At 44.1% G+C, this 25,092-nt stretch overlaps 1 protein-coding gene across 2 annotated transcripts in view; it reads left to right on the top strand.

The window, feature by feature from the left end:
* LOC139416820 (RNA-binding motif, single-stranded-interacting protein 2-like) overlaps positions 1 to 25,092 on the top strand; it is a 35,950-nt gene that overhangs the window by 6,727 nt on the left and 4,131 nt on the right. For both annotated transcript variants that reach the window (XM_071165905.1, XM_071165904.1), the window contains exons 2-9: positions 4,149 to 4,321; positions 14,812 to 14,870; positions 15,359 to 15,450; positions 19,573 to 19,730; positions 20,104 to 20,183; positions 20,374 to 20,483; positions 23,274 to 23,320; positions 23,439 to 23,532. In XM_071165905.1, coding sequence (XP_071022006.1) covers positions 4,149 to 4,321; positions 14,812 to 14,870; positions 15,359 to 15,450; positions 19,573 to 19,730; positions 20,104 to 20,183; positions 20,374 to 20,483; positions 23,274 to 23,320; positions 23,439 to 23,532 — 813 coding nt within the window. The remainder of the gene's footprint in view (positions 1 to 4,148; positions 4,322 to 14,811; positions 14,871 to 15,358; positions 15,451 to 19,572; positions 19,731 to 20,103; positions 20,184 to 20,373; positions 20,484 to 23,273; positions 23,321 to 23,438; positions 23,533 to 25,092) is intronic.

Genomic DNA, 25,092 nt, shown 5'->3' with positions numbered 1-25,092 from the left:
GATAAATACACTGGCACAGAGAGACAGGAAACACAGGGATAAATACACTGGCACAGAGAGACAGGAAACACGGGGATAAATACACTGGCCCAGAGAGACAGGAAACACGGGGATAAATACACTGGCACAGAGAGACAGGAAACACTGGGATAAATACACTGGCCCAGAGAGACAGGAAACACAGGGATAAATACACTGGCACAGAGAGACAGGAAACACTGGGATAAATACACTGGCACAGAGAGACAGGAAACACAGGGATAAATACACTGGCCCAGAGAGACAGGAAACACAGGGATAAATACACTGGCCCAGAGAGACAGGAAACACAGGGATAAATACACTGGCACAGAGAGACAGGAAACACAGGGATAAATACACTGGCCCAGAGAGACAGGAAACACAGGGATAAATACACTGGCACAGAGAGACAGGAAACACAGGGATAAATACACTGGGGAAAACAAGCGACTCCTGGAGGGGGTGGAGACAATCACAAGGACAGGTGAAACAGATCAGGGTGTGACAAGAACAGTGGTTTGGGGAAGGATGTAAGTTGTTAGAGAGAGAGGAGGAGGAGGAGGAGGAGGAGGAGGGAAGGAGGAGGAGGAGGAGGAGGAGTAATTGTTTCATTAGAGCAGGTCACCAATCACGAGCAAAGGAAACAACGGTCCCAGCTAGTTGGACACCACAAGGTCAGTACTGAAGCAGAGTGGAGCTGGGGGTTATTAACAGAGTGGGAGGTGACTACAGAGGGCTGGAATGAAGCTCATTAGGCTAACTGAGCTTCATCCATTTTGAGACACACTGCTTGCTTTCACCTTCTACTGTATCTAATATGTGCAATCTCTTTTTCCACCAAATTGACAGCATTGATTCACAATGGCCTGTCATTGGTTGGAACAGTAACTGATTTCCACTCCAAAGCTCAGTATTGATATAAATTGACTTGATGCTATAGCAGCCGTGTAAAGTGCTGACTCAACTGAAATATAATTAATGTGATTAATGTGAAGAGTTCTCTGTCTAGAAGTGTATCTACGGTCTGGTGATTTATAGGTCAAGATGGTAATGTTTATGTTAATATTGCCCTATTAGCAGATCAGGGTGTTCCTATACTGAAAGCCTATCTAGCAGATATTTAAGTACACTGAAAGCCTATCTAGCAGGCAGTGTAGTTAGATTACAAAAACTGTTTTATTGTCACATACACCAGATAGGTGCAGTGGAATGTGTTGTTTTACAAGGTCAGCCATAGTAGCACGGCGCCCCTGGAAAACATTAGGGTGAAGTGCCTTGCTCAAGGGCACGTCAACATATGTTTCACCTTGTCAGCTCAGGTATTCGAACTAATGATCATTTGATTAGTGGCCCAACACTCTTAACTGCTAGGCTACCTACCACCTTAAGCAAATTGCTATTGATTTGTCAGCCCTGACCCCAGATCTGTAGGGTACCATTTTGAAATGTTGCCTTTTTGCTAATTGTTTTCTTCATTGATTTGTGTAAATTAGGCTACACTCAGTGGGGCCATGAGAAGCCTGGGGCCTCATTCGTCAATCATGCATAGACACAAATCTATGTGTAAACCATGCGTGGGATCATTTCCACGCAAAGTGTGAGGTTTATCAAGATGAACGTTTGCTTGAGAGTGTGGTAAATTTACACACAGACATGACTATGCGTACACACAGTGTCAAGTGGTGAAATAAGGGAACTGCAAGAGTAGAATGGGGGAAATACTGTATATATTGAAAATGTGTGAAATTGTGAGAGCAATAATCCATCAGAATGTTTCAGTTCATTGTATTTCCATTGTGAATTGATGCAACATGCAACATGCTATATAATCTGACCAAATCAGTTCATTGTATTTCCATTGTGAATTGATGCAACATATTGACATGCTATATAATCTGACCAAATCAGTTAATTTGTTATGATAATAATCCATATAGTTTACAGTAATTTGTTAAATTAAAGGTATGTGTGAAAGTGAAACCATTGTTGAAATACTATAAAAGTCTGAGATAATGAGAAATCGAATGAGTCTGATCTTGCTCTGTTGTTAGATTTGGCACATGCTGCATTTCACAGAGAACGCTTTTTTTAGAGACAGGTGGGACTTTTTGTTGCAGAAAGTACAGATTGGCTCATCAGATATTGTTTCCCAAAACCAATCTCATAAGATTTTGTCGGGTCGGCCGAAAAAAGTTGCATATTGCAGCTTTAAGACCTACTTTAAAAAGGCGAACACATGCCATTCCGGTGCACATCCAAGTCCTATCCACCCTCTGGTGTTTGGCAACTGGCACGTTTCAGTGGGCGCTTGTCCATCGGCATCTCACAGCCCTCAATGAGCCAAAGTTTTGGACAATCATCAGCTCCAGAGTGGTGCAGCGCTCTAAGGCACTATATCTCAGTGCAAGAGGCATCACTATAGTACCTGGTTCTAATTCAGGCTGTATCACACCCGGGCGTGATGGGGAGTCCCATAGGGCAGCGCCCAATTGGCCCAGTGCCGTCCAGGTTTGGCCGGAGTAGGCCGTCATTGTAAATAAGAATTTGTCCTTAACTGACTTGCCTAGTTAAAATACATTTTAAAAATCAGCTAAACGAACAGTAGCACATACAATTTCCATACACCATTGAACAACAGGGGTTTCAAGAGGGGTTTCTTTACCATGATGCCATCAATGGGTTCCCAAATACAAATGGCCCCCATGTTGCCATAAAATCTCCATTCCAAAACAATTTAAACTATGTGAACAGAAAAGGCCTCTACACTTAATGTGTAGGTGATAGGTTATGTGATGTGCAAAAGACACTGCTGAATGTGGTGGCCAGGGTGGAATGCCCAACTCAATCATTCTGCAGAACAGCAATGTTGGCCTATACTCCTACAGGAGGGAGTGGATGAGTGTTACCTACTCGTTTTAAAGCATCTTTAGTTGTCCTAATGGTCATCTCTTTGTAGCTATGTTTTTTTACTGGTCAAGCCACAACTGAGTGAGACAAATATAACCTTCTGGTTGTACTCAATCTCTGACACTAGCACGTCTAGTTCAGTCTCTGAAACTGTTTTTCCTCTCTTAGCGCCATTGTATTTCATGACACAGCATTGTATATTCCAGCCACGTCACCTGTGATACAAGTCAGCATTCGACGTCCATCCATGTCTAAGGATGTCAGGCGATGACGTGGAAACCGGCCACTAGAAGCAATAGTGAGCTCTGTTACCTTCATGTTGGTTTCAGTTTTGTGGACCGGGATGGGCGTAAGCATCTGCCCCTGATTCCAAAGGTTGCAAGTTCAATTCCTGCAATAGAAAGTTTGATATTTTTCTTATAAGCCTATTCCAAACCTTAACACTTATCTTAACCATTTAGAGTTAATGCCTAACCTTAAGAATTTGGAGTTAAAGCCTGAACTTAAACTCTTCCAAATTTAACGTGTAGAATAACTTCGAAATTTGACATTTGAGATAAATGGATGAACATCTAATTCTGATGTAGACTGTGAGAGCCGGTAGTCATATTCCCCACAGGTTTTAAAGAGATGATTTTGACCATGCAGTATATGGATAGTTAGGGGTGTTTCGAAATGCAAACAGCAAAGGTTGTGCACAAGAACTGAGGCTGAGAACAATTGGTATTTACCAATGATTATCTCCTAGCGGTGTGTGTATGACGCTCGTAGGATTGTTTGATAAATTACACTTCCTATGTGTACGACCATTCTAAATTCCATTCATAAGTAGTATTTTTAAATAGTTTCTATGCAATATTGATAAATGAGGCCCCTGGAGAGTTGACTGATAACAGCACTGACTTTATCTAATGCTTGTGCCTTTTCAAGATGGTGGACTGTAGAGGATTGTAGGATTGCACTGTGACAGTTTGGCATTTAAATCTGTGACTCCTGCACATCTTAGCCTTCTGTGCTAAAGCCTATAGGCATAAAATCTCAACTCAAGCAAGGTTAACCTACTCTACACGCAAATTTGTTTTACCAAACTCCCCTATTACATTACCACCAGATATCTAATCTCACCCAGAACCACATCTCCCGTAACATGCTGTCCAGCTACTACCCAATGTCATCATATCATGTTGCTGATGTCATATCCTGTCTCTGTCTTGCCCCAGCCGACGTATGTGTCCTCCAGCCACCAGATGGCTCCACCCAGCCCCAACCACACCACCACCAGCAGCAGCAGTAGCGGCAGCCTCAGTGGAGAGCAGCTGAGCAAAACTAACCTCTACATCCGCGGCCTCCACCCGGGAACCACAGATCAGGACCTGGCCAAACTGTGTCAGCCGTGAGTAGCTCATCAACAAACTACTCTTCCACCACACAACACCTCACAATAAATCTATGGATCTGTGTGATATAAATTAACTAAACTAGAAGAGGATAGTGATTGAGGAAATTGTGTTAATGGGGGCCTTAAATAATGCTTAATCTGAAAAGAGCAAGAAGTGGGTGCACAAGTATGTCACCAGTCTGTGGCCTGTGGAAAGATCAACAGGAGCTTGGGTTGCAACATCAAACCTTTCAGAGTGGCACCACTTCGTATTGTCCAAGGGCCTTACATGTTCTGTTTAGAGGCCAATTGTCTCTGGAAGCCAAAACAGACAAATACTCCATCTAAACATGAATCCATTCTCAACGGTTCTACAAACATAAACCCCTCTACTTTAATTTCACATCAAAATAATTTCACAAATGCAAAATCTACACTTACTGTAGACTGTTTTAACCGGTTTTAACACAGTTGCGGCCGACAGTATTTTTCAGTGACAACATGTTTGTGGCCTGCATCTGTCTTCTGTTTACACACAGGTGTTTTGTTTTTTGGAAATCATTTCTCACTGATATGAAAGATACGTTCCTTATGTTTCCAAAACCATACCAACCATACTAAAGGTAGTTAGCATCCCTGAATGGCTTGAATTGAGGGGAGACTTTCCAACAGCGAGCTTACTAAGCATGTTTTGTCTCTCTCCCTGTAGTTAGTATATTGTAATGGGCTAATGTGCTGCAGGTCTAACTGTTACAGGATAGGTACTGTTTGGTGTAGCCCAGACAATTAATTAATTTGGTGATACATGTTTGGCCGAATCGAGAATTAAGATTGTATCTTCTAAAATGTCCGTGACCAGCTGCAGGAGGTTCGTTTGAATTTGGAAAATGCTCCGTTATTAAAATAAATACATGTTTTGCTCCATGAAGGAATCCAATGATGTGTGTGCCGCCATGATGAAATAGACAAGATAGTGACGTACACATCTTTGGATTCCTTCATGGAGCAAAACATTTTTTTTTTTTTTTAACTGAGCATTTTCTAAATTAAAAGGAACCACCTGCAACTGGACACAGACATCTGCTAGCTATTCTCCCTGGTGCTTCCTCTCTGTATGATGGTCCTGCCATCACCATGGACTGGTTGGTATCTCTGAATAATAAAACCCACATGACTGCAGTCAAACATGTGCTTTACCTTGATATATCAATATGCATTATACACACAACAGTGATAACAAGAACAGAATGCCAGAGTCACTTGGTCTGTGTTTGTTAGATATTCAGGGAAACAGAGGAAAGAGACCGTTGGGTGAAGATGAATGAGCTGGCTTCTGAAAACTGGAGCCTGGTGAGAAACAAAATGGTGGAAAGAGAGAGAGAAAGACATTGAGAGGAGAGAGATGGAAGGAAGGAGAGAGAGAGGGAAGAAAAGAGGGTGGAGGGGAGAATGAATGGAAAGTGAGATTTTTTATATATATATGAGATGGGGAGGCGAGAGAGAGGGGGGGAGGCGAGAGAGAATGAAGAAGAGCGAGAAAGGGTGGGAAGGAGAGCGCGAGAGACAGACAGAGGGGAGGTGAGAGTGGGGGAGGTGAGCGAGAGGGAGGGGGGAAGCAAGAGAGGGAGGCGAGAGAGAGAGGGGGGAGGTGCGAGAGAGTGACAGAGGGGAGGTGAGAGAGCGGGGAGGGCACAGGGAAGCGAGAGAGAGGGGGAGGTGAGAGTGAATGAAGGAGAACAAGAAAGGGTGGGGAGAGAGAGCGATAAAGGTTGGGAAGTAGAGAGAGGGAGGGAATAATTCAGAGAGAGAGTGGGGCAGGAGAGAAGGAAAGGGAGTGAGGCCTGCTATTTTACAGCTGTCTGGAAGATATGGCTCACATGAAGCTGCCCAACCCTACAGGAAACCCCGAGCCCAGGGGAAAAGGAAAGACAAACAAGACCAATGGCATGAAGAGGGAGGGAGGTGGGGGTGGAGGGAGAGAGGGCGGGATAATCAGACAGAGGAATATAGGGAGCTAAGGTTTTCTGTATCAGACTGGTGGTATGTGGGTAGTTAGGTTTCTACTGTGGTTTTTGCAGAGTAGATCAAATCACTGCATGAAATTTGTTTTTGAGTAGGGGAGAGCTTTAAAAAGTGTACAGTTTTGTGTACCATTACTGAGATGAAAATATGCTATGTTTAAAAAAGGCAATAAAACAGGAATGCATGTTGATAAGCAAAGTCTACTATACAGTGGGGCACAAAAGTATTTAGTCAGTCACCAATTGTGCAAGTTCTCCCACTTAAAAATATGAGAGAGGCCTGTAATTTTCATCATAGGTACACTTCAATTATGACAGACAAAATGAGAAAAAAAATTCCTGAAAATCACATTGTAGGATTTTTTTAAGGAATTTATTTGCAAATGATGGTGGAAAATAAGTATTTGGTCAATAACAAAAGTGTATCTCAATACTTTGTTATATACCCTTTGTTGGCAATGACAGAGGTCAAACGTTTTCTGTAAGTCTTCACAAAGTTTTCACACACTGTTGCTGGTATTTTGGCCCATTCCTCCATGCAGATCTCCTCTAGAGTAGTGATGTTTTGGGGCTGTTGCTGGGCAACACGGACTTTCAACTCCCTCCAAAGATTATCTATGGGGTTGAGATCTGGAGACTGGCTAGGCCACTCCAGGACCTTGAAATGCTTCTTATGAAGCCACTCCTTTGTTGCCCGGGGGGTGTGTTTGGGATCATTGTCATGCTGAAAGACTCAGCCACGTTTCATCGTCAATGCCTTTGCTGATGGAAGGAGGATTTCACTCAAAATCTCACGATACATGGCCCCATTCATTCTTTCCTTTACACGGATCAGTCGTCCTGGTCCCTTTGCAGAAAAACAGCCCCAAAGCATGATGTTTCCACCCCCATGCTTCACAGTAGGTATGGTGTTCTTTGGATGCAACTCAGGATTCTTTGTCCTCCAAACACGACGAGTTGAGTTTTTACCAAAAAGTTCTATTTTGGTTTCATCTGACCATATGACATTCTCCCAATCTTCTTCTGGATCATCCAAATGCTCTCTAGCAAACTTCAGACGGGCCTGGACATGTACTGGCTTAAGCAGGGGGACAGGTCTGGCACTGCAAGATTTGAGTCCCTGGCAGCGTAGTGTGTTACTGATGGTAGGCTTTAATACTTTGGTCCCAGCTCTCTACAGGTTATTCACTAGGTCCCCCCGTGTGGTTCTGGGATTTTTGCTCACCGTTCTTGTGATCATTTTGACCCCACGGGGTGAGATCTTGCGTGGAGCCCCAGATCGAGGGAGATTATCAGTGGTCTTGTGTGTCTTCCATTTCCTAATAATTGCTCCCACAGTTGATATCTTCAAACCAAGCTGCTTACTTATTGCAGATTCAGTCTTCCCAGCCTGGTGCAGGTCTACAATTTTGTTTCTGGTGTCCTTTGACAGCTCTTTGGTCTTGGTCATAGTGGAGTTTGGAGTGTGACTGTTTGAGGTTGTGGACAGGTGTCTTTTATACTGATAACAAGTTCAAACAGGTGCCATTAATACAGGTAAGTATGACTTTCAACTTGGCACCGTCATAGGATGCCACCTTTCCAACAAGTCAGTTTGTCAAATTTTGGCCCTGCTAGAGCTGCTCTGGTCAACTCTAAGTGCTGTTATTGTGAAGTGGAAATGTCTAGGAGCAACAACGGTTCAGCCGCGAAGTGGTAGCGCACACAATCTCACAGAATGGGACCGCCGAGTGCTGAAGTACGTAGTGCGTAAAAATAATTTGTCCTCGGTTGCAACACTCACTACCAAGTTCCAAGCGGCCTCTGGAAGCAACGTCAGCACAATAACTGTTTGTCAGGAGCTTCATGAAATGGGTTTCCATGGCTGAGCAGCCACACACAAGCCTAAGATCACTATGCAATGCCAAGCGTCGGCGGGAGTCGTGTAAAGCTCGCCGCCATTGGACCATCTGGAATGATGAATCACACTTTATTAGGCAGTCCGACGGACGAATATGGGTTTGGTGGATACCAGGAGAACGCTAACTGCCCAAATGCATAGTGCCAAAGTGTAAAGTTTGGTGGAGGAGGAATAATGGTCTGGGGCTGTTTTTTTAGAATAATAGTCAATACATAAAAACTATGAAATAACAAATATGGAATCATGCAGTAACCAAAAAAGTGTTCAACAAATCTAAATATATTTTATATTTGAGATTCTTCAAAGTAGCCACCTTTTGCCCTGATTACAGTTTTGAACACTCTTGACATTCTCTCAACCAAGTTAACCTGAAATGCTTTTCCAACAGTCTTGAAGGAGTTCCCACATATGATGAGCACTTGTTGGATGCTTTTCCTTCACTCTGCTGTCCAACTCATCCCAAACCATTTCAATTGGGTTGAGGTCGGGTGATTGTGGAGGCCAGGTCATCTGATGCAGCACTCCATCACTCTCCTTCTTGGTCAAATAATATTGACTGACCTTCATGTCTTAAAGTAATGATGGACTGTTGTTTGTCTTTGCTTATTTGAGTTGTTCTTGCCATAATATGGACTTAGCCCTATTTGGTAAAAGACCATCTTCTGTATACCACCTCTACCTTGTCACAACACAACTGATTGACTCAATTGCATTCAGAAGGAAAGAAATTCCACAAATTAACCTATAACAAGGCTCACCTGTTAATTGAAATTTATTCCAGGTGACTACCTCATGAAGCTGGTTGAGAGAATACCAAGAGTGTGCACAGCTGTCATCAAGGCAAAGGGTGGCTATTTGAAGAATGTAAAATATAAAATATATTTTGATTTGTTTAACACCATTTTGGTTAGTACATGATTCCATATGTGTTATTTCATAGTTTCGATTTCTTCACTATTATTCTACAATGTAGAAAATAGTCAAAATAAAGAAAAACCCTTGAATGAGTTGGTGTTCTAAAACTTTTGACTGGTACTGTATGTTACTATAGAGAGCAGTAAGGTCTACTGTGTATATGGTCTTTAGAGAGCAGTAAGGTCTACTGTATATACACTACTCCAAAAAATTAAGGGGACACTAAAATAACACATCCTAGATCTGAATGAATGAAATATTCTTATAAAATACTTTTTTCTTTACATAGTTGAATGTGCTGACAACAAAATCACACAACAGTTATCAATGGAAATCAAATTTATCAACCCATGGAGGTCTGGATTTGGAGTCACACTCAAAATTAAAGTGGAAAACCACACTACAGGCTGATCCAACTTTGATGTAATGTCCTTAAAACAAGTCAAAATGAGGCTCAGTAGTGTGTGTGGCCTCCACGTGCCTGTATGACCTCCCTACAACGCCTGGGCATGCTCCTGATGAGGTGGCGGATGGTCTCCTGAGGGATCTCCTCCCAGACCTGGACTAAAGCATCCGCCAACTCCTGGACAGTCTGTGGTGCAACGTGGCGTTGGTGGATGGAGCGAGACATGATGTCCCAGATGTGCTCAATTGGATTCAGGTCTGGGGAACGGGCAGGCCAGTCCATAGCATCAATGCCTTGCTCTTGCAGGAACAGCTGACACACTCCAGCCACATGAGGTCTTACATTAGGAGGAACCCACGTGCTCAGTGTGAACCTGCTTTCATCTGTGAAGAGCACAGGGCGCCAGAGGCGAATTTGCCAATCTTGGTGTTCTCTGGCAAATGCCAAACGTCCTGCACGGTGTTGGGCTGTAAGCACAAACCCCACCTGTGGACGTCGGGCCCTCATACCACCCTCATGAAGTCTGTTTCTGACCATTTGAGCAGACACATGCACATTTGTGGCCTGCTGGAGGTCATTTTGCAGGGCTCTGGCAGTGCTCCTCCTGCTCCTCCTTGCACAAAGGCAGAGGTAGCGGTCCTGCTGCTGGGTTGTTGCCCTCCTACGGCCTCCTCCACATCTCCTGATGTACTGGCCTGTCTCCTGGTAGCGCCTCCATGCTCTAGACACTACGCTGACAGACACAGCAAACCTTCTTGCCACAGCTCGCATTGTTGTTCCACCCTGGATGAGCTGCACTACCTGAGCCACTTGTGTGGGTTGTAGTCTCATGCTACCACTAGAGTGAAAGCACCGCCAGCATTCAAAAGTGACCAAAACATCAGCCAGGAAGCATAGGACCTGAGAAGTGGTCTGTGGTCAACACCTGCAGAACCACTCCTTTATTGGGGGTGTCTTGCTAATTGCCTATCATTTACACCTGTTGTCTATTCCATTTGCACAACAGCATGTGAAATTTATTGTCAATCAGTGTTGCTTCCTAAGTGGACAGTTTGATTTCACAGAAGTGTGATTGACTTGGAGTTACATTGTGTTGTTTAAGTGTTCCCTTTATTTTTTTGAGCAGTGTATGTTAATATAGAGCCGTAAGGTCTACTGTATATACAGTATGTTCTATAGAGAGCAGTAAGGTCTACTGTATATATGTTAATATAGAGAGCAGTAAGGTCTACTGTATATACAGTATGTTCTATAGAGAGCAGTAAGGTCTACTGTATATATGTTAATATAGAGAGCAGTAAGGTCTACTGTATATATGTTAATATAGAGAGCAGTAAGGTCTACTGTATATATGTTAATATAGAGAGCAGTAAGGTCTACTGTATATATGTTAATATAGAGAGCAGTAAGGTCTACTGTACATACAGTATGTTCTATAGAGCGCAGTAAGGTCTACTGTATATATGTTAATATAGAGAGCAGTAAGGTCTACTGTATATATGTTAATATAGAGAGCAGTAAGGTCTACTGTACATACAGTATGTTCTATAGAGCGCAGTAAGGTCTACTGTGTAAATGTTACTATAGAGAGCTTGGTGATACAGGGAAGACCCTGAATAAAAGTCATGAAATGAATGATGAAGTGAAAACCACAGGAAACAGGGCTCACAGCTTATCAGGAGAAAGCACAGCCCTCTCCCCCAATGTGTAGCTGACATAACTCACTAACTGCCAGTTTCTCCATGCGAGGTAAAGCGCTCTGAGCTCTGATGGGGTAATCCTTACTTGCGCAATGGAGAGATGTCTGTCTACTATTGCATTCAGCTGGGAGGTCTGACTCCGTAGCTATATAATGTGGAGAGAGGGAGGTTGGAGGGGCAGGAGACTCAGCCATGTGTGAGAGAGCAGAGTACAGTGTCCAGTGTAGCACAGCGCCCATGGTCAGCTGGAGCCAGGCCAGAGCCAGTCAGCCACCAAAAGAAGCGCTCTGCGGGGGCTAGGGCAGAACTCAGAGAGCTGGGTTCAAACAGTATTTATTTTCATCCAAATAATTTGAATGCGTGATTGCACATACCAATTCTGTGCCAGATATGCACTTATGAGACTTCCATTGGTTCCATTGCAGCAGGCCAGCCTAATTAAGCACAGAAAAAGTATTTAAAATACTGTTTGAACCCAGCTCTGGGGGTTTTGCCTCCTGCAGAGCGCTTCTTTTGGTGGCTGACTGGCTCTGGCCCGGCTCCAGCTGACCATTGGCGCTGGACACTGTACTCTGTCCTAGCTTATAAACAGGAACAGGAGTCTCATGTTGTCATAAGAACGGGACCAAGGCGCAGCGGAGATTGAGTTCCACATATTCATTCCAAAGTGAAACATAAGCCAAAACAATAAATCGAATAAACGAACAACGGAACGTGACTACGTGGTGCACAAACGCGAAATAATATCGCACAAACACAGGTGGGAAAAATAGCTACTTAAATAGGATCCCCAATTAGACACAACGATTACCAGCTGCCTCTAATTGGGAATCATACAAAACACCAACATAGACAATATAAACTAGAACACAAAATAGAAATATTATAAACTAGAATACCCCTAGTCACGCCCTGACCTACTACACCATAGAGAAACAAGGGCTCTCTATGGTCAGGATGTGACACACATAGGTGTTCCTTTTGTCCAGGTGTGAAAGGGTAGTGTGGAGTGCAATAGAGATTGCATCATCTGTGGATCTGTTGGTGCGGTATGCAAATTGGAGTGGGTCTAGGGTTTCTGGGGTATTGGCATTGATGTGAGCCATGACCAGCCTTTAACTTGCCCCCATGCAGTTTTCTACGGGTTTTTTTCATGTGCACACAGAGCAATACTATCAATTGTTTTTAAAATGTTCTTAATTGACCTTTATTTAAATAGGCAAGTCAATTACAAACAAATTCTTATTTACAATGACAGACTACCAAGAGGCAAAAGGCTTCCTGCATGAACAGGGGCTGGAATTAAAAAGGTATGTTTATCCATAAAGAACTAATGAACGTATTGTTCATGTCACTAGAAAATAATGGATATGTTATGCCAAAGAATAATGTTACTGATGGCATCCTGCATAGATCAGGAAATGTAATGTCAAATAGTAATGTTACATTGGAGGTCAAATGTGCTATAAAACACAATACAGTATGGTGGAGAATGTTCTTTAGCCAATTCTCTAGAGTTGTTTGGAATTGTAGACACTGGGTTCATTCAATCAAACCACCATTGTAGTATATGGAGAATAGGATATTTTAGTAACATATTTAAAATATATATGTGTGTGTGTGTGTGTGTGTGTGTGTGTGTGTGTGTGTGTGTATATATATATATATATATATAATACCAAATGCCTGTATACAGTTGGAGGAAAGTCTACATAAAAAGACAAGGGGGGCTCTACTTCCTGTTCTGCCTGGCTCTGTTAGCACAGTGCACGTTGAGAAACAATGAGAGGTTTGTTTCACAAGGATATCAACACCTGGGTTATCACACTCTCTCAAATGCTCTTAGGGACTATCACACTACTACCACTTGTTCTATTCTTCATAGATTCACTATATCAATCCTACAATAACATCATCAGCTATGTGGATTTTCAAAAAACCTGTCTCCTTCTTAACAGGTATGATGTTCATTTACTGTAGTAAAATCGGTGCTGAGAGAGAGCAAGGGTAGCCCTTACTCCTTTAGTTAATGTGTTGCTATACCCTTCAGTGGCACTCGGACAGCTATGCTAGGTAGATAGAGGGGCAGTAGGACCCAGAGACGAGGCTCTGTTCTGGCTGTTGTGTTGCCCAGAGAGAGTGTGGTTGTGGATCTCAGCCAGCCAGGGTTACTTCTACAGCACATAACAACACAGCCAAGGCAAGGAGCGATATCAGGTACCAGAACAGCACAGCCAAGGCAATGAGAGAGATATCAAGTTTCAGAACAGCACAGCCAAGGCAAGGGGAGAGGGATCAAGTTTCAGAACAGCACAGCCAAGGCAAGGAGAGAGATATCAAGTTTCAGAACAACACAGCCAAGACAAGGAGAGAGATATCAAGTTTCAGAACAGCACAGCCAAGGAAAGGAGAGAATGATCGCGTTTCAGAACAGCACAGCCAAGGCAAGGAGAGAGGTACCAGAAAAGCACAGCCAAGGCAAGGAGAGAGATACCATGTACCAGAACAGCACAGCCAAGGCAAGGCAAGGAGAACATGCACATGTCTAGAGAGATGCAGGGAGCTGCTGCAGTGTTGGCTCAGAAACAGGGGAGATGGTATAGCTAGGTCTACAGTACCAAGAGTTACTAGACAGCAATCCAACTACAACAAACTAATGATCAATCATGCATTTTTTAAAAGCTAGGTCTACAATATTCATTACTAGACAGCAATAGCTATATGCCCTATGTTCCTCTGTATAGCTACTGTAGGTCTGCAACGTTACTAGACAGCAATGTACAGACCCTATATGTTCCTCCTGAAATGTAGATGGTTAAGTAAACATGTCTGTGGATTATTGTTAAAAGTAGTCTTTGTGCATAGAGTTCTATAGTTTGTTAAATTTTGAAATCAATGTTTTTTGTTTGGTATACTTTTTAAAGTGAAAAATCTGAGTGGCAGCGTACTTCCATTACCATGGAATTGCAATGAGTAAGATGAGTTAGTTATACAGCAATGTCTGGTTGCTCTGCAACAGAGGGAAATTGTATGAGTTTATTTATATTCACAACTAAACAGTGTGTCATTGCTCATCTACAATTTCCATTCAGGACATACAGTCCTGTGATTCTGTCTGAATCACAGGACTGCATGTCTGTTCATTTTTAGTACAACAACACTCCAATTCACTGTGTTCTCCATCTTGACATGACAGGTTTATGATGCACCTCATAGACATTGATGGAGTGATGTTGGATTCTATACAACGGGTGGGTCTAATGCTGATTGGTTAAAACCGCATTCCAGTAGGATGTGGGATTTCTTAAGAGAATTAGTCCCCTGGTTCTACTCTCTACCACATTCCACCTCTCAAAACATTTATCTCCACAGATCGATTTGTTCAATTCACATCCCATAATCACTTTGAACTAGATTACAACCCAAAGCCATTATAATACTTCAATCCTGTCAACGTTGCTAACATGATATGATGATAGTAATGAAAAAAAATTGTCTGTAGAGTAGAAGCCTTGTTTGGTCCCTAGAAACCCTGACCATCCATCCACCTTTGTGTTTTACAGGTATGGGAAAATTGTGTCCACAAAAGCCATCCTGGACAAGACCACTAACACATGCAAAGGTGAGGAGAGGTGTTTTGTGACAAACACCCACACTGGGTCGCTGTATGTCACACAAAGCTCGAACATCCCAGAGAGCGCCTGTCTGTTTATTCTCAGCATGTGTGTCATGATGTAACCAGAACACCACTTTGGACAGCGGGAGCATTGGTTACATAACTCCACATCTGACCACGGTAGAGTTTTTCTGTTCTTCAACATGATCCCAAACCTGCCTGCGGTTTGACCTCCATTCAAAGCGTACTGTACATTACCTGGGTACATCACAGTAGTGCTTCCAGAAGTTGGTGTCAGGCTTAAGATAAGATAGTACTTTAAAGGGCCAGGAGATTTTTATTATCGTGACCCTTCACTTGTCCAGGAACAACTCTAGGCACTAGCTACAGTCTAATTAGTGCCTGAATTTTCACAAAACTCCTGCCCCTAGACTGTTGCCACATTGTGCATTTCTCAGTGTCACAAATCAAAGTATGTCTGTCTTTGTCTGCAGGCTATGGCTTTGTAGACTTTGACAGTCCGTCAGCGGCACAGAAAGCAGTGACAGCACTGAAGGCTGGTGGAGTCCAGGCTCAGATGGCTAAGGTAAGACGTCTCCTCCTCCCTAACTCGTCTCCTGCCTATGAGTGTGTGTGTGAGGACTTTTGTATGTATGTGTGTGTGCACCGAGTGGTGTGTGTCTTAGAGAGGGGCTCGGGTAGTGTGTCCCAGGCAGGCAGCTACTGCTTCCTCAGCACCCTGTACAAAGGGCTAGCCTGTTCTCCTTGGTGGTGAGGCAGGAGGCTGCGTCACTGTCTGAGCAGCTTTCTCCCCCAGCCTTCCCAGCCCAGTCACCAGGGCCCAGCCATGAGCCTCGGCCCACCGGCCAGCCCCTCGGCACAATCTCAAACCACACATTTGGCAACCATAAACTCTCACACACAGCTCCAACCTCAGCCTCAGTGCCACATCATCAACAACACACACCAGACACACACTTTAAAACCACACACATACTGTTCCAACCATCCCCATCACCGTCACACGCCAAACCCCACAGAGAAGCTTGGGCTGGATCACTGACATTCACAAAAGGGTTCTCACTAGCGTTGCAAAATTGCGGGAACTTCAATACATTCACTGAAATCCTGATTGGCGGATACAGATGTCCTCCTTGTTCCGGCATTCCTTTTTTGCAACCATAGTTCTCGCATACCGAATAAATCACATGTATTATTTCAGTATGTTTGCCTGGCATTCATTAGGAGGTTTGCAACCTCATTGTTCATTGGGAGGTTTACAACCTCTTTGTTCATTGGGAGGTTTACAACCTCATTGTTCATTGGGAGGTTTACAACCTCATTGTTCATTGGGAGGTTTACAACCTCATTGTTCATTGGGAGGTTTACAACCTCATTGTTCATTGGGAGGTTTACAACCTCATTGTTCATTGGGAGGTTTACAACCTCATTGTTCATTGGGAGGTTAACAACCTCATTGTTCATTGGGAGGTTTACAACCTCATTGTTCATTGGGAGGTTTACAACCTCATTGTTCATTGGGAGGTTTACAACCTCATTGTTCATTGGGAGAATTTACAACCTCATTGTTCATTGGGAGAATTTACAAACGAGGTTTACAACCTAGTGAGTCATTTATTTTTTTGTACTTTTTACCCCTTTTTCTCACCAATTACGTGGTATCCAATTGGTAGTTAGTCTTGTCCCATCGCTGCAACTCCCGTATGGACTTGAGAGAGGCGAAGGTCGAGAGCCGTGCGTCCTCTGAAACACGACCCTGCCAAGCCGCCCTGCTGCTTGACACACTACTCGCTTAACCCGGAAGCCAGCCGCACCAATTTGTTGGAGGAAACACAACGTACACCTGGTGACCGTGTCAGAGTGCATGCAAACCCTCCCCTAACCCGGACGATGCTGGGCCAAATGTGCACCGCCTCATGGTTCTCTCAATCGTGGCCGGCTGCGACACAGGCTGGGATCGAATCCTGGGTCTGTAGTGACGCCTCTAACACTGTGATGCAGTGCCTTAGACCACTGCGCCACTGGGGAGGCCCTTGTGAGTCATTTCTGGTGAAATTATCCTCTGCTTTGTTCTGATCCTGTGGGCTGTGTGTGTGTTCCTCGTGGGCTGTGTGTGTGTTCCTCGTGGGCTGTGTGTGTGTGTGTGTGTGTGTTCCTCGTGGGCTGTGTGTGTGTGTGTGTGTTCCTCGTGGGCTGTGTGTGTGTGTGTGTGTGTTCCTCGTGGGCTGTGTGTGTGTGTGTGTTCCTCGTGGGCTGTGTGTGTGTGTCCCTCGTGGGCTGTGTGTGTGTGTGTGTGTTCCTCGTGGGCTGTGTGTGTGTGTTCCTCATGGGCTGTGTGTGTGTTCCTCATGGGTTGTGTGTGCGTTCCACGTGGGTTGTGTGTGTGAGTGTGTCCGTCTGTGTTCCTCGTAGAGAGGAATCACCTTCAATACAGGTCACAGTGATTAAACTATACATAATTCATGATGTAGATTAATCTGAAATGCATTTTATAGTGTTTTATTCACATCGACACATTAATGAATATGCAAAACCGTTATGGTTGAGATTCAGATACGCTGTCATACGGCTATCTTACTTTGCTGTTATTCCAATTCAGGTAGTTTTGGCAGGCAGGTAGAATATGGAGTAGAAGTGGAAAATCACTTGAATTAATCAAAAGCATAATTCAGGTATTTCAAGAAAAACTCAATTTTTCCGAGGACTTCTTGACTCTGAGTTTCAGATGGCATTTGTCATAGCTGAAGAGCGTTGGGCCAGTAACCATAATTTTACTGATATATGCAAGCCAGAAGAGCATATGAACTCAAGGTCAGGATTATGCATGTGACTGACACATTTTGTCATGCCCTGATCAGATCCCCATTGGGAATATGATGGTGTGTGGAGCCATAGAAATTTATCAGAATGATTTCCAAAAGTCTGTAGATCTCTGTCCAAATCTGAAGATCTCTGTCCAAAGATCACACAATCATTGTAGAGAATATCTGTGGAGACTCAGAGCCCATTGCATAGCAATTATACTGTGATATGATATTACCTAACTGTCCTGTTAACACAGCTAGTCTAACACAATGGACCTGTTTTCTCTGTCCTCAGTGACTGGCTGTCTAATAACGTGTTGAGGATAGGGATAGGGGGGGCAGAGAGAGAGAGAGAGAGGCCGAGGGGTAGAGAGAGAGGGAGTGAGGCCGAGAGAGAGGGAGTGAGGCCGAGAGAGAGAGAGAACCCTCTCTTCAGTGAGGTCAGATGACGTCCAGCCAGACTGTCTTTCTCTAGATCTCCACTTCATCCCCCTCTTTTACCTCTACCCTGCTTCTATAGTCCCGTTTCCCTCCTTCAACTCCCATTTATCACCCACGTAGGAACCACACAGATAATATCTCACAATTGTTTCTGCCAGATATCTTATATAATTTCCTCAAGTATAGGAAGGCAACTGAATGCTGTAGCCTAGCCCTGCCTCAGGTGTGTATGCTGTTAAAGGCCTCTCACTCTCTTTCATCTCTCTGTCTGTAATCCAGCAACAGAAACAAGACCCCATGCACTAACCTGTACATCTCCAATCTGTCTGTCTCTATGGACGAGCAGATTTAACCCTGTTTCCCCCTCCCTTTCTCTCTCCATCCCCCCCACAGCAACAGGACCCCACTAACCAGTACATGGGGTCCTGTTGGGGCGGCAGGGTAGCCTAGTGGTTAGAGCGTTGGACTAGTAACCGGAAGGTTGTGAGTTCAAACCCCCGAGCTGACAAGGTACAAATCTGTCGTTCTGCCCCTGAACAGGCAGTTAACCCACTGTTCCCAGGCCGTCATTGAAAATAAGAATTTGTTCTTAACTGACTTGCCTGGTTAAATAAAGGTAAAATAAAAAAAAAAATAAACATCTCCAACCTGCCTGTGTCTATGGACGAGCAGATTTAACCCTGTTCCCCCCTCCCTTTCTCTCTCCATCCCCCCCACAGCAACAGGAGCAAGACCCCACTAACCTGTACATCTCCAACCTGCCTGTGTTTATGGACGAGCAGATTTAACCCTGTTCCCCCCTCCCTTTCTCTCTCCATCCCCCCCACAGCAACAGGAGCAGGACCCCACTAACCTGTACATCTCCAACCTGCCTGTGTCTATGGACGAGCAGATTTAACCCTGTTTCTCTCTCCATCCCCCCACAGCAACAGGACCCCACTAACCTGTACATCTCCAACCTGCCTGTGTCTATGGACGAGCAGATTTAACCCTGTACCCCCCTCCCTTTCTCTCTCCATCCCCCCCCACAGCAACAGGAGCAGGACCCCACTAACCTGTACATCTCCAACCTGCCTGTGTCTATGGACGAGCAGATTTAACCCTGTCTCTCTCCATCCCCACACAGCAACAGGACCCCACTAACCTGTACATCTCCAACCTGCCTGTGTTTATGGACGAGCAGATTTAACCCTGTTTCCCCCTCCCTTTCTCTCTCCATCCCCCCCACAGCAACAGGACCCCACTAACCTGTACATCTCCAACCTGCCTGTGTCTATGGACGAGCAGATTTAACCCTGTACCCCCCTCCCTTTCTCTCTCCCTCTCCCCACAGCAACAGGAGCAGGACCCCACTAACCTGTACATCTCCAACCTGCCTGTGTCTATGGACGAGCAGATTTAACCCTGTACCCCCCTCCCTTTCTCTCTCCCTCTCCCCACAGCAACAGGAGCAGGACCCCACTAACCTGTACATCTCCAACCTGCCTGTGTCTTTGGATGAGCAGGAGCTGGAGAATATGCTGAAGCCCTTCAGTCAGGTCATCTCTACACGCATCCTCAGAGACGCCAATGGCACCAGCAGAGGAGTGGGCTTTGCCAGGTAAACAATTTCACAGCTATGTAGGAGAAGCATAAACAGACTCTCTCGTGCTGAGTAATGCGTACCTCCATATTTAAACAGTGACAAATGCAATGTTATGGATTCATATGCCTTTGTCAACGTGTGGCCACCCTCAGCGGGGTCTACTGAACCGGAAGCACCCGGTTTAGGGCAAAAGCATAGAGGAAGAGGCGGAGCCTGAGAACCTAATGCTTCCGGTTTCTGTAGACCCCGCTCAGATGTTTCTTTACGCCTGCTTCGTCAGGTTAAGGCATGACTGGCTTGCCAGGTGAACTCAACTATCTGCTGGACCCTCTGCTGGTCATTGGCGATAGTACATCACATCCTCCTTTAAATTACACTTTCTTTTCAGGATGGAGTCAACAGAGAAATGTGAGACTATCATTCAACATTTCAACGGCAAATATATCAAGACTCCACCTGGAGTTCCAGGTGAGACATCTCTATCTGAACAGGTGTTATTTTTATCAGACACTTCTGTATGGAGCAGGTCAGGAGTAACAGAAAGGCTCTTCCACACTATCTGGATTCACTGTCCTATTTTAATAAACAATATACACACAGAATAGCCCCTTCAGTGTTCCACAGTCACTCAACCCTCTCCCTCTCCTCCCCAACACAGTGCCCTCGGAACCCCTGTTATGTAAGTTTGCAGACGGAGGACAGAAGAAGAGACAGAGCCAGGTAAAGTACCTGCAGCACGGCCGTCCCTGGACAAGAGATGGAGAAACGGTGAGTTCTCATTGAGACAGTAAACAGTCTGCTATGGTCCCCGTAGCCTCTCATTGAGACAGTAAACAGTCTGCTATGGTCCCCGTAGCCTCTCATTGAGACAGTAAACAGTCTGCTATGGTCCCCGTAGCCTCTCATTGAGACAGTCTGCTATGGTCCCCGTAGCCTCTCATTGAGACAGTAAACAGTCTGCTATGGTCCCCGTAGCCTCTCATTGAGACAGTAAACAGTCTGCTATCGTCCCCGTAGCCTCTCATTGAGACAGTAAACAGTCTGCTATCGTCCCCGTAGCCTCTCATTGAGACAGTAAACAGTCTGCTATGGTCCGCGTAGCCTCTCATTGAGACAGTAAACAGTCTGCTATGGTCCCCGTAGCCTCTCATTGAGACAGTAAACAGTCTGCTATGGTCCCCGTAGCCTCTCATTGAGACTGTTTACTGTCTGCTATGGTCCCCATAGCCTCTCATTGAGACAGTAAACAGTCTGCTATGGTCCGCGTAGCCTCTCATTGAGACAGTAAACAGTCTGCTATGGTCCCCGTAGCCTCTCATTGAGACAGTAAACAGTCTGCTATGGTCCCCGTAGCCTCTCATTGAGACAGTAAACAGTCTGCTATGGTCCGCGTAGCCTCTCATTGAGACAGTAAACAGTCTGCTATGGTCCCCGTAGCCTCTCATTGAGACAGTAAACAGTCTGCTATCGTCCCCGTAGCCTCTCATTGAGACAGTAAACAGTCTGCTATGGTCCCCGTAGCCTCTCATTGAGACAGTAAACAGTCTGCTATGGTCCCCGTAGCCTCTCATTGAGACAGTAAACAGTCTGCTATGGTCCCCGTAGCCTCTCATTGAGACAGTAAACAGTCTGCTATGGTCCGCGTAGCCTCTCATTGAGACAGTAAACAGTCTGCTATGGTCCGCGTAGCCTCTCATTGAGACAGTAAACAGTCTGCTATGGTCCCTGTAGCCTCTCATTGAGACAGTAAACAGTCTGCTATGGTCCCCGTAGCCTCTCATTGAGACAGTAAACAGTCTGCTATGGTCCCCGTAGCCTCTCATTGAGACAGTAAACAGTCTGCTATGGTCCCCGTAGCCTCTCATTGAGGCAGTAAACAGTCTGCTATGGTCCCCGTAGCCTCTCATTGAGGCAGTAAACAGTCTGCTATGGTCCCCGTAGCCTCTCATTGAGACAGTAAACAGTCTGCTATGGTCCCCGTAGCCTCTCATTGAGACAGTAAACAGTCTGCTATGGTCCCCGTAGTCTCTCATTGAGACTGTTTACTGTCTGCTATGGTCCCCATAGCCTCTCATTGAGACAGTAAACAGTCTGCTATGGTCCGCGTAGCCTCTCATTGAGACAGTAAACAGTCTGCTATGGTCCCCGTAGCCTCTCATTGAGACAGTAAACAGTCTGCTATGGTCCCCGTAGCCTCTCATTGAGGCAGTAAACAGTCTGCTATGGTCCCCGTAGCCTCTCATTGAGGCAGTAAACAGTCTGCTATGGTCCCCGTAGCCTTTCATTGAGACAGTAAACAGTCTGCTATCGTCCCCGTAGCCTCTCATTGAGACAGTAAACAGTCTGCTATGGTCCCCGTAGCCTCTCATTGAGACAGTAAACAGTCTGCTATGGTCCCCGTAGCCTCTCATTGAGACAGTAAACAGTCTGCTATGGTCCCCGTAGCCTCTCATTAAGGCAGTAAACAGTCTGCTATGGTCCCCGTAGCCTCTCATTGAGACAGTAAACAGTCTGCTATGGTCCCCGTAGCCTCTCATTTTATCAAGGCTATTCAGGTCATTTTATCAAGGCTGTTCAGGTCATTTTATCAAGGCTGTTCAGGCCATTTTATCAAGGCTGTTCAGGTCATTTTATCAAGGCTGTTCAGGTCATTTTATCAAGGCTGTTCAGGTCATTTTATCAAGGCTGTTCAGGTCATTTTTTATCAAGGCTGTTCAGGTCATTTTATCAAGGCTGTTCAGGTCATTTTTTATCAAGGCTGTTCAGGTCATTTTTATCAAGGCTGTTCAGGTCATTTTATCAAGGCTGTTCAGGTCATTTTATCAAGGCTGTTCAGGTCATTTTTTATCAAGGCTGTTCAGGTCATTTTTATCAAGGCTGTTCAGGTCATTTTATCAAGGCTGTTCAGGTCATTTTTATCAAGGCTGTTCAGGTCATTTTATCAAGGCTGTTCAGGTCATTTTATCAAGGCTGTTCAGGTCATTTTATCAAGGCTGTTCAGGTCATTTTATCAAGGCTGTTCAGGTCATTTTATCAAGGCTGTTCAGGTCATTTTATCAAGGCTGTTCAGGTCATTTTAGCAAGGCTATTCAGGTCATTTTATCAAGGCTATTCAGGTCATTTTATCAAGGCTGTTCAGGTAATTTTATCAAGGCTGTTCAGGTCATTTTATCAAGGCTATTCAGGTCATTTTATCAAGGCTATTCAGGTCATTTTCTACTCTATCAAGTACAATAATGTTAAAGCTAAAATGTCTGTCTGTTCCAACTTCTATCTGGTTAGGTATTTCTCAGTCAAATGCGGGGGCTCCCAAGTGGCACAGCAGTCTAAGGCACTGCATTGCAGTGCTAGAGGTGTCACCCTGATTTGATCCCATAGGGTGGCGCACTATTGGCCCATCGTCGTCCGGGTTAGGGGAGGGTTTGGCCTGGGTAGGCCATCATCGTAATTAAGAATTTGTTCTTAACTAACTTGCCTATTTAAATAAAGGTTAAAGAAAAAAATATATATAATGTAATAATGTATGTGTGCTTACTGCATGTATCTGTTTGACCACAGGGAGGAATGACACTGACCTATGACCCCACCACAGCCTTACAGAATGGGTGAGTTCAGATACTCCACTAAACCTCAGAGAGATAATCCTAGACATATGTACTGCAGGGGAAGCAGTATGTGTTGGATACTGATGGGTTTCTTCTCTCTGTCTGTGTGTGTCTCCAGGTTCTACTCAGCTCCCTACAGTATGGCCCCTAACAGAATGATCGCTCAGACCTCCCTCCCCCCCTACATGCACTCTCCTGTTAATACCTACCAGGTCAGGACAGTCTGTTGTATCTCTCCTGTTAATACCTACCAGGTCAGGATAGTCTGTTGTATCTCTCCTGTTAATACCTACCAGGTCAGGACAGTCTGTTGTATCTCTCCTGTAAATACTGTATCTACCAGGTCAGTACACTGTCAGTTGTCCCATGTGTCTCAGTTGGTAGAGCATGGTGCTTTCAATGCTAAGGTTGTGGGTTTGATTCCCACGGGCGACCAGTACAAAAAAGTATGAAAATGTATGGACTCACTACTGTAAGTTGCTCTAGATAAGAGTGTCTACTAAATGAATAAAATGTGTATGTATTTCCCCTATAAATACGTAAAAGCTCAGTACACCGTCTGTTTTGGGGAGGGAAGCAGCTAACTTCATGTAATCTTACACATTTTTCCATGGGTCTGGGTCAAAGAGAAAAATGTGCTGTTTTATAGCAAATATCATGCTATTCTACATATTTTTACATGAGACTGAGAGAGAATGTTGTTTTAACCTAATTTTCTGCTATTCTACATATTTTTACATGAGACTGAGAGAAAATGTTGTTTTAACCTAATTTTCTGCTGTTCTACATATTTTTACATGAGACTGAGAGAAAATGTTGTTTTAACCTAATTTTCTGCTATTCTACATATTTTTACATGAGACTGAGAGAAAATGTTGTTTTAACCTAATTTTCTGCTATTCTACATATTTTTACATGAGACTGAGAGAAAATGTTGTTTTAACCTAATTTTCTGCTATTCTACATATTTTTACATGAGACTGAGAGAAAATGTTGTTTTAACCTAATTTTCTGCTATTCTACATATTTTTACATGAGACTGAGAGAAAATGTTGTTTTAACCTAATTTTCTGCTATTCTACATATTTTTACATGAGACTGAGAGAAAATGTTGTTTTAACCTAATTTTCTGCTATTCTACATATTTTTACATGAGACTGAGAGAAAATGTTGTTTTAACCTAATTTTCTGCTATTCTACATATTTTTACATGAGACTGAGAGAAAATGTAGCATTTGTAAAGCTAATTAAAGCTTAAATATAGATGTGTTGACTGTGATAAAGGCACTGGATCATGAACTGTCTTGTTTGCTAAATTAACAACTGAAGTAGTCAGTGGCATGGTGCAGATAGCAATAGAAGCACAGTGACATATGTCTCAGTGTGGTCATATTAGTGGCTATTATGGGTGTGGCTTTCAGTTAGTTATTTTTGGCAACCAATCCCGTGAAAGTGAATGTCATTCCAGTTCAACTGTTCTGTTATATTTAATCATATCTGACCAACCCAGTGCCGTGCTTGCTAGGAATCGGTCTGATGGTGTTTGCATGTTTAGGTAAAACACTGAGCATTTTTATGCTTTTTATTTGTCAATCTGATTGGGTGGGCTTGGCTCCCCAGTGGTGGGTGTGGCTACGCCCCTGACAGAGTCTATTGTATTTCTGCTGTAAATACCTACCTGGTCAGTACATGGTCTATTGTATTTCTGCTGTAAATACCTACCTGGTCAGTACATGGTCTATTGTATTTCTCCTGTAAATACCTACCTGGTC

Source organism: Oncorhynchus clarkii, chromosome 9 (assembly GCF_045791955.1).
Source record: "Oncorhynchus clarkii lewisi isolate Uvic-CL-2024 chromosome 9, UVic_Ocla_1.0, whole genome shotgun sequence".
NCBI classification, from domain to species: Eukaryota; Metazoa; Chordata; class Actinopteri; order Salmoniformes; family Salmonidae; genus Oncorhynchus; species Oncorhynchus clarkii.
This window is presented reverse-complemented; position numbering and strand designations above follow the sequence as displayed.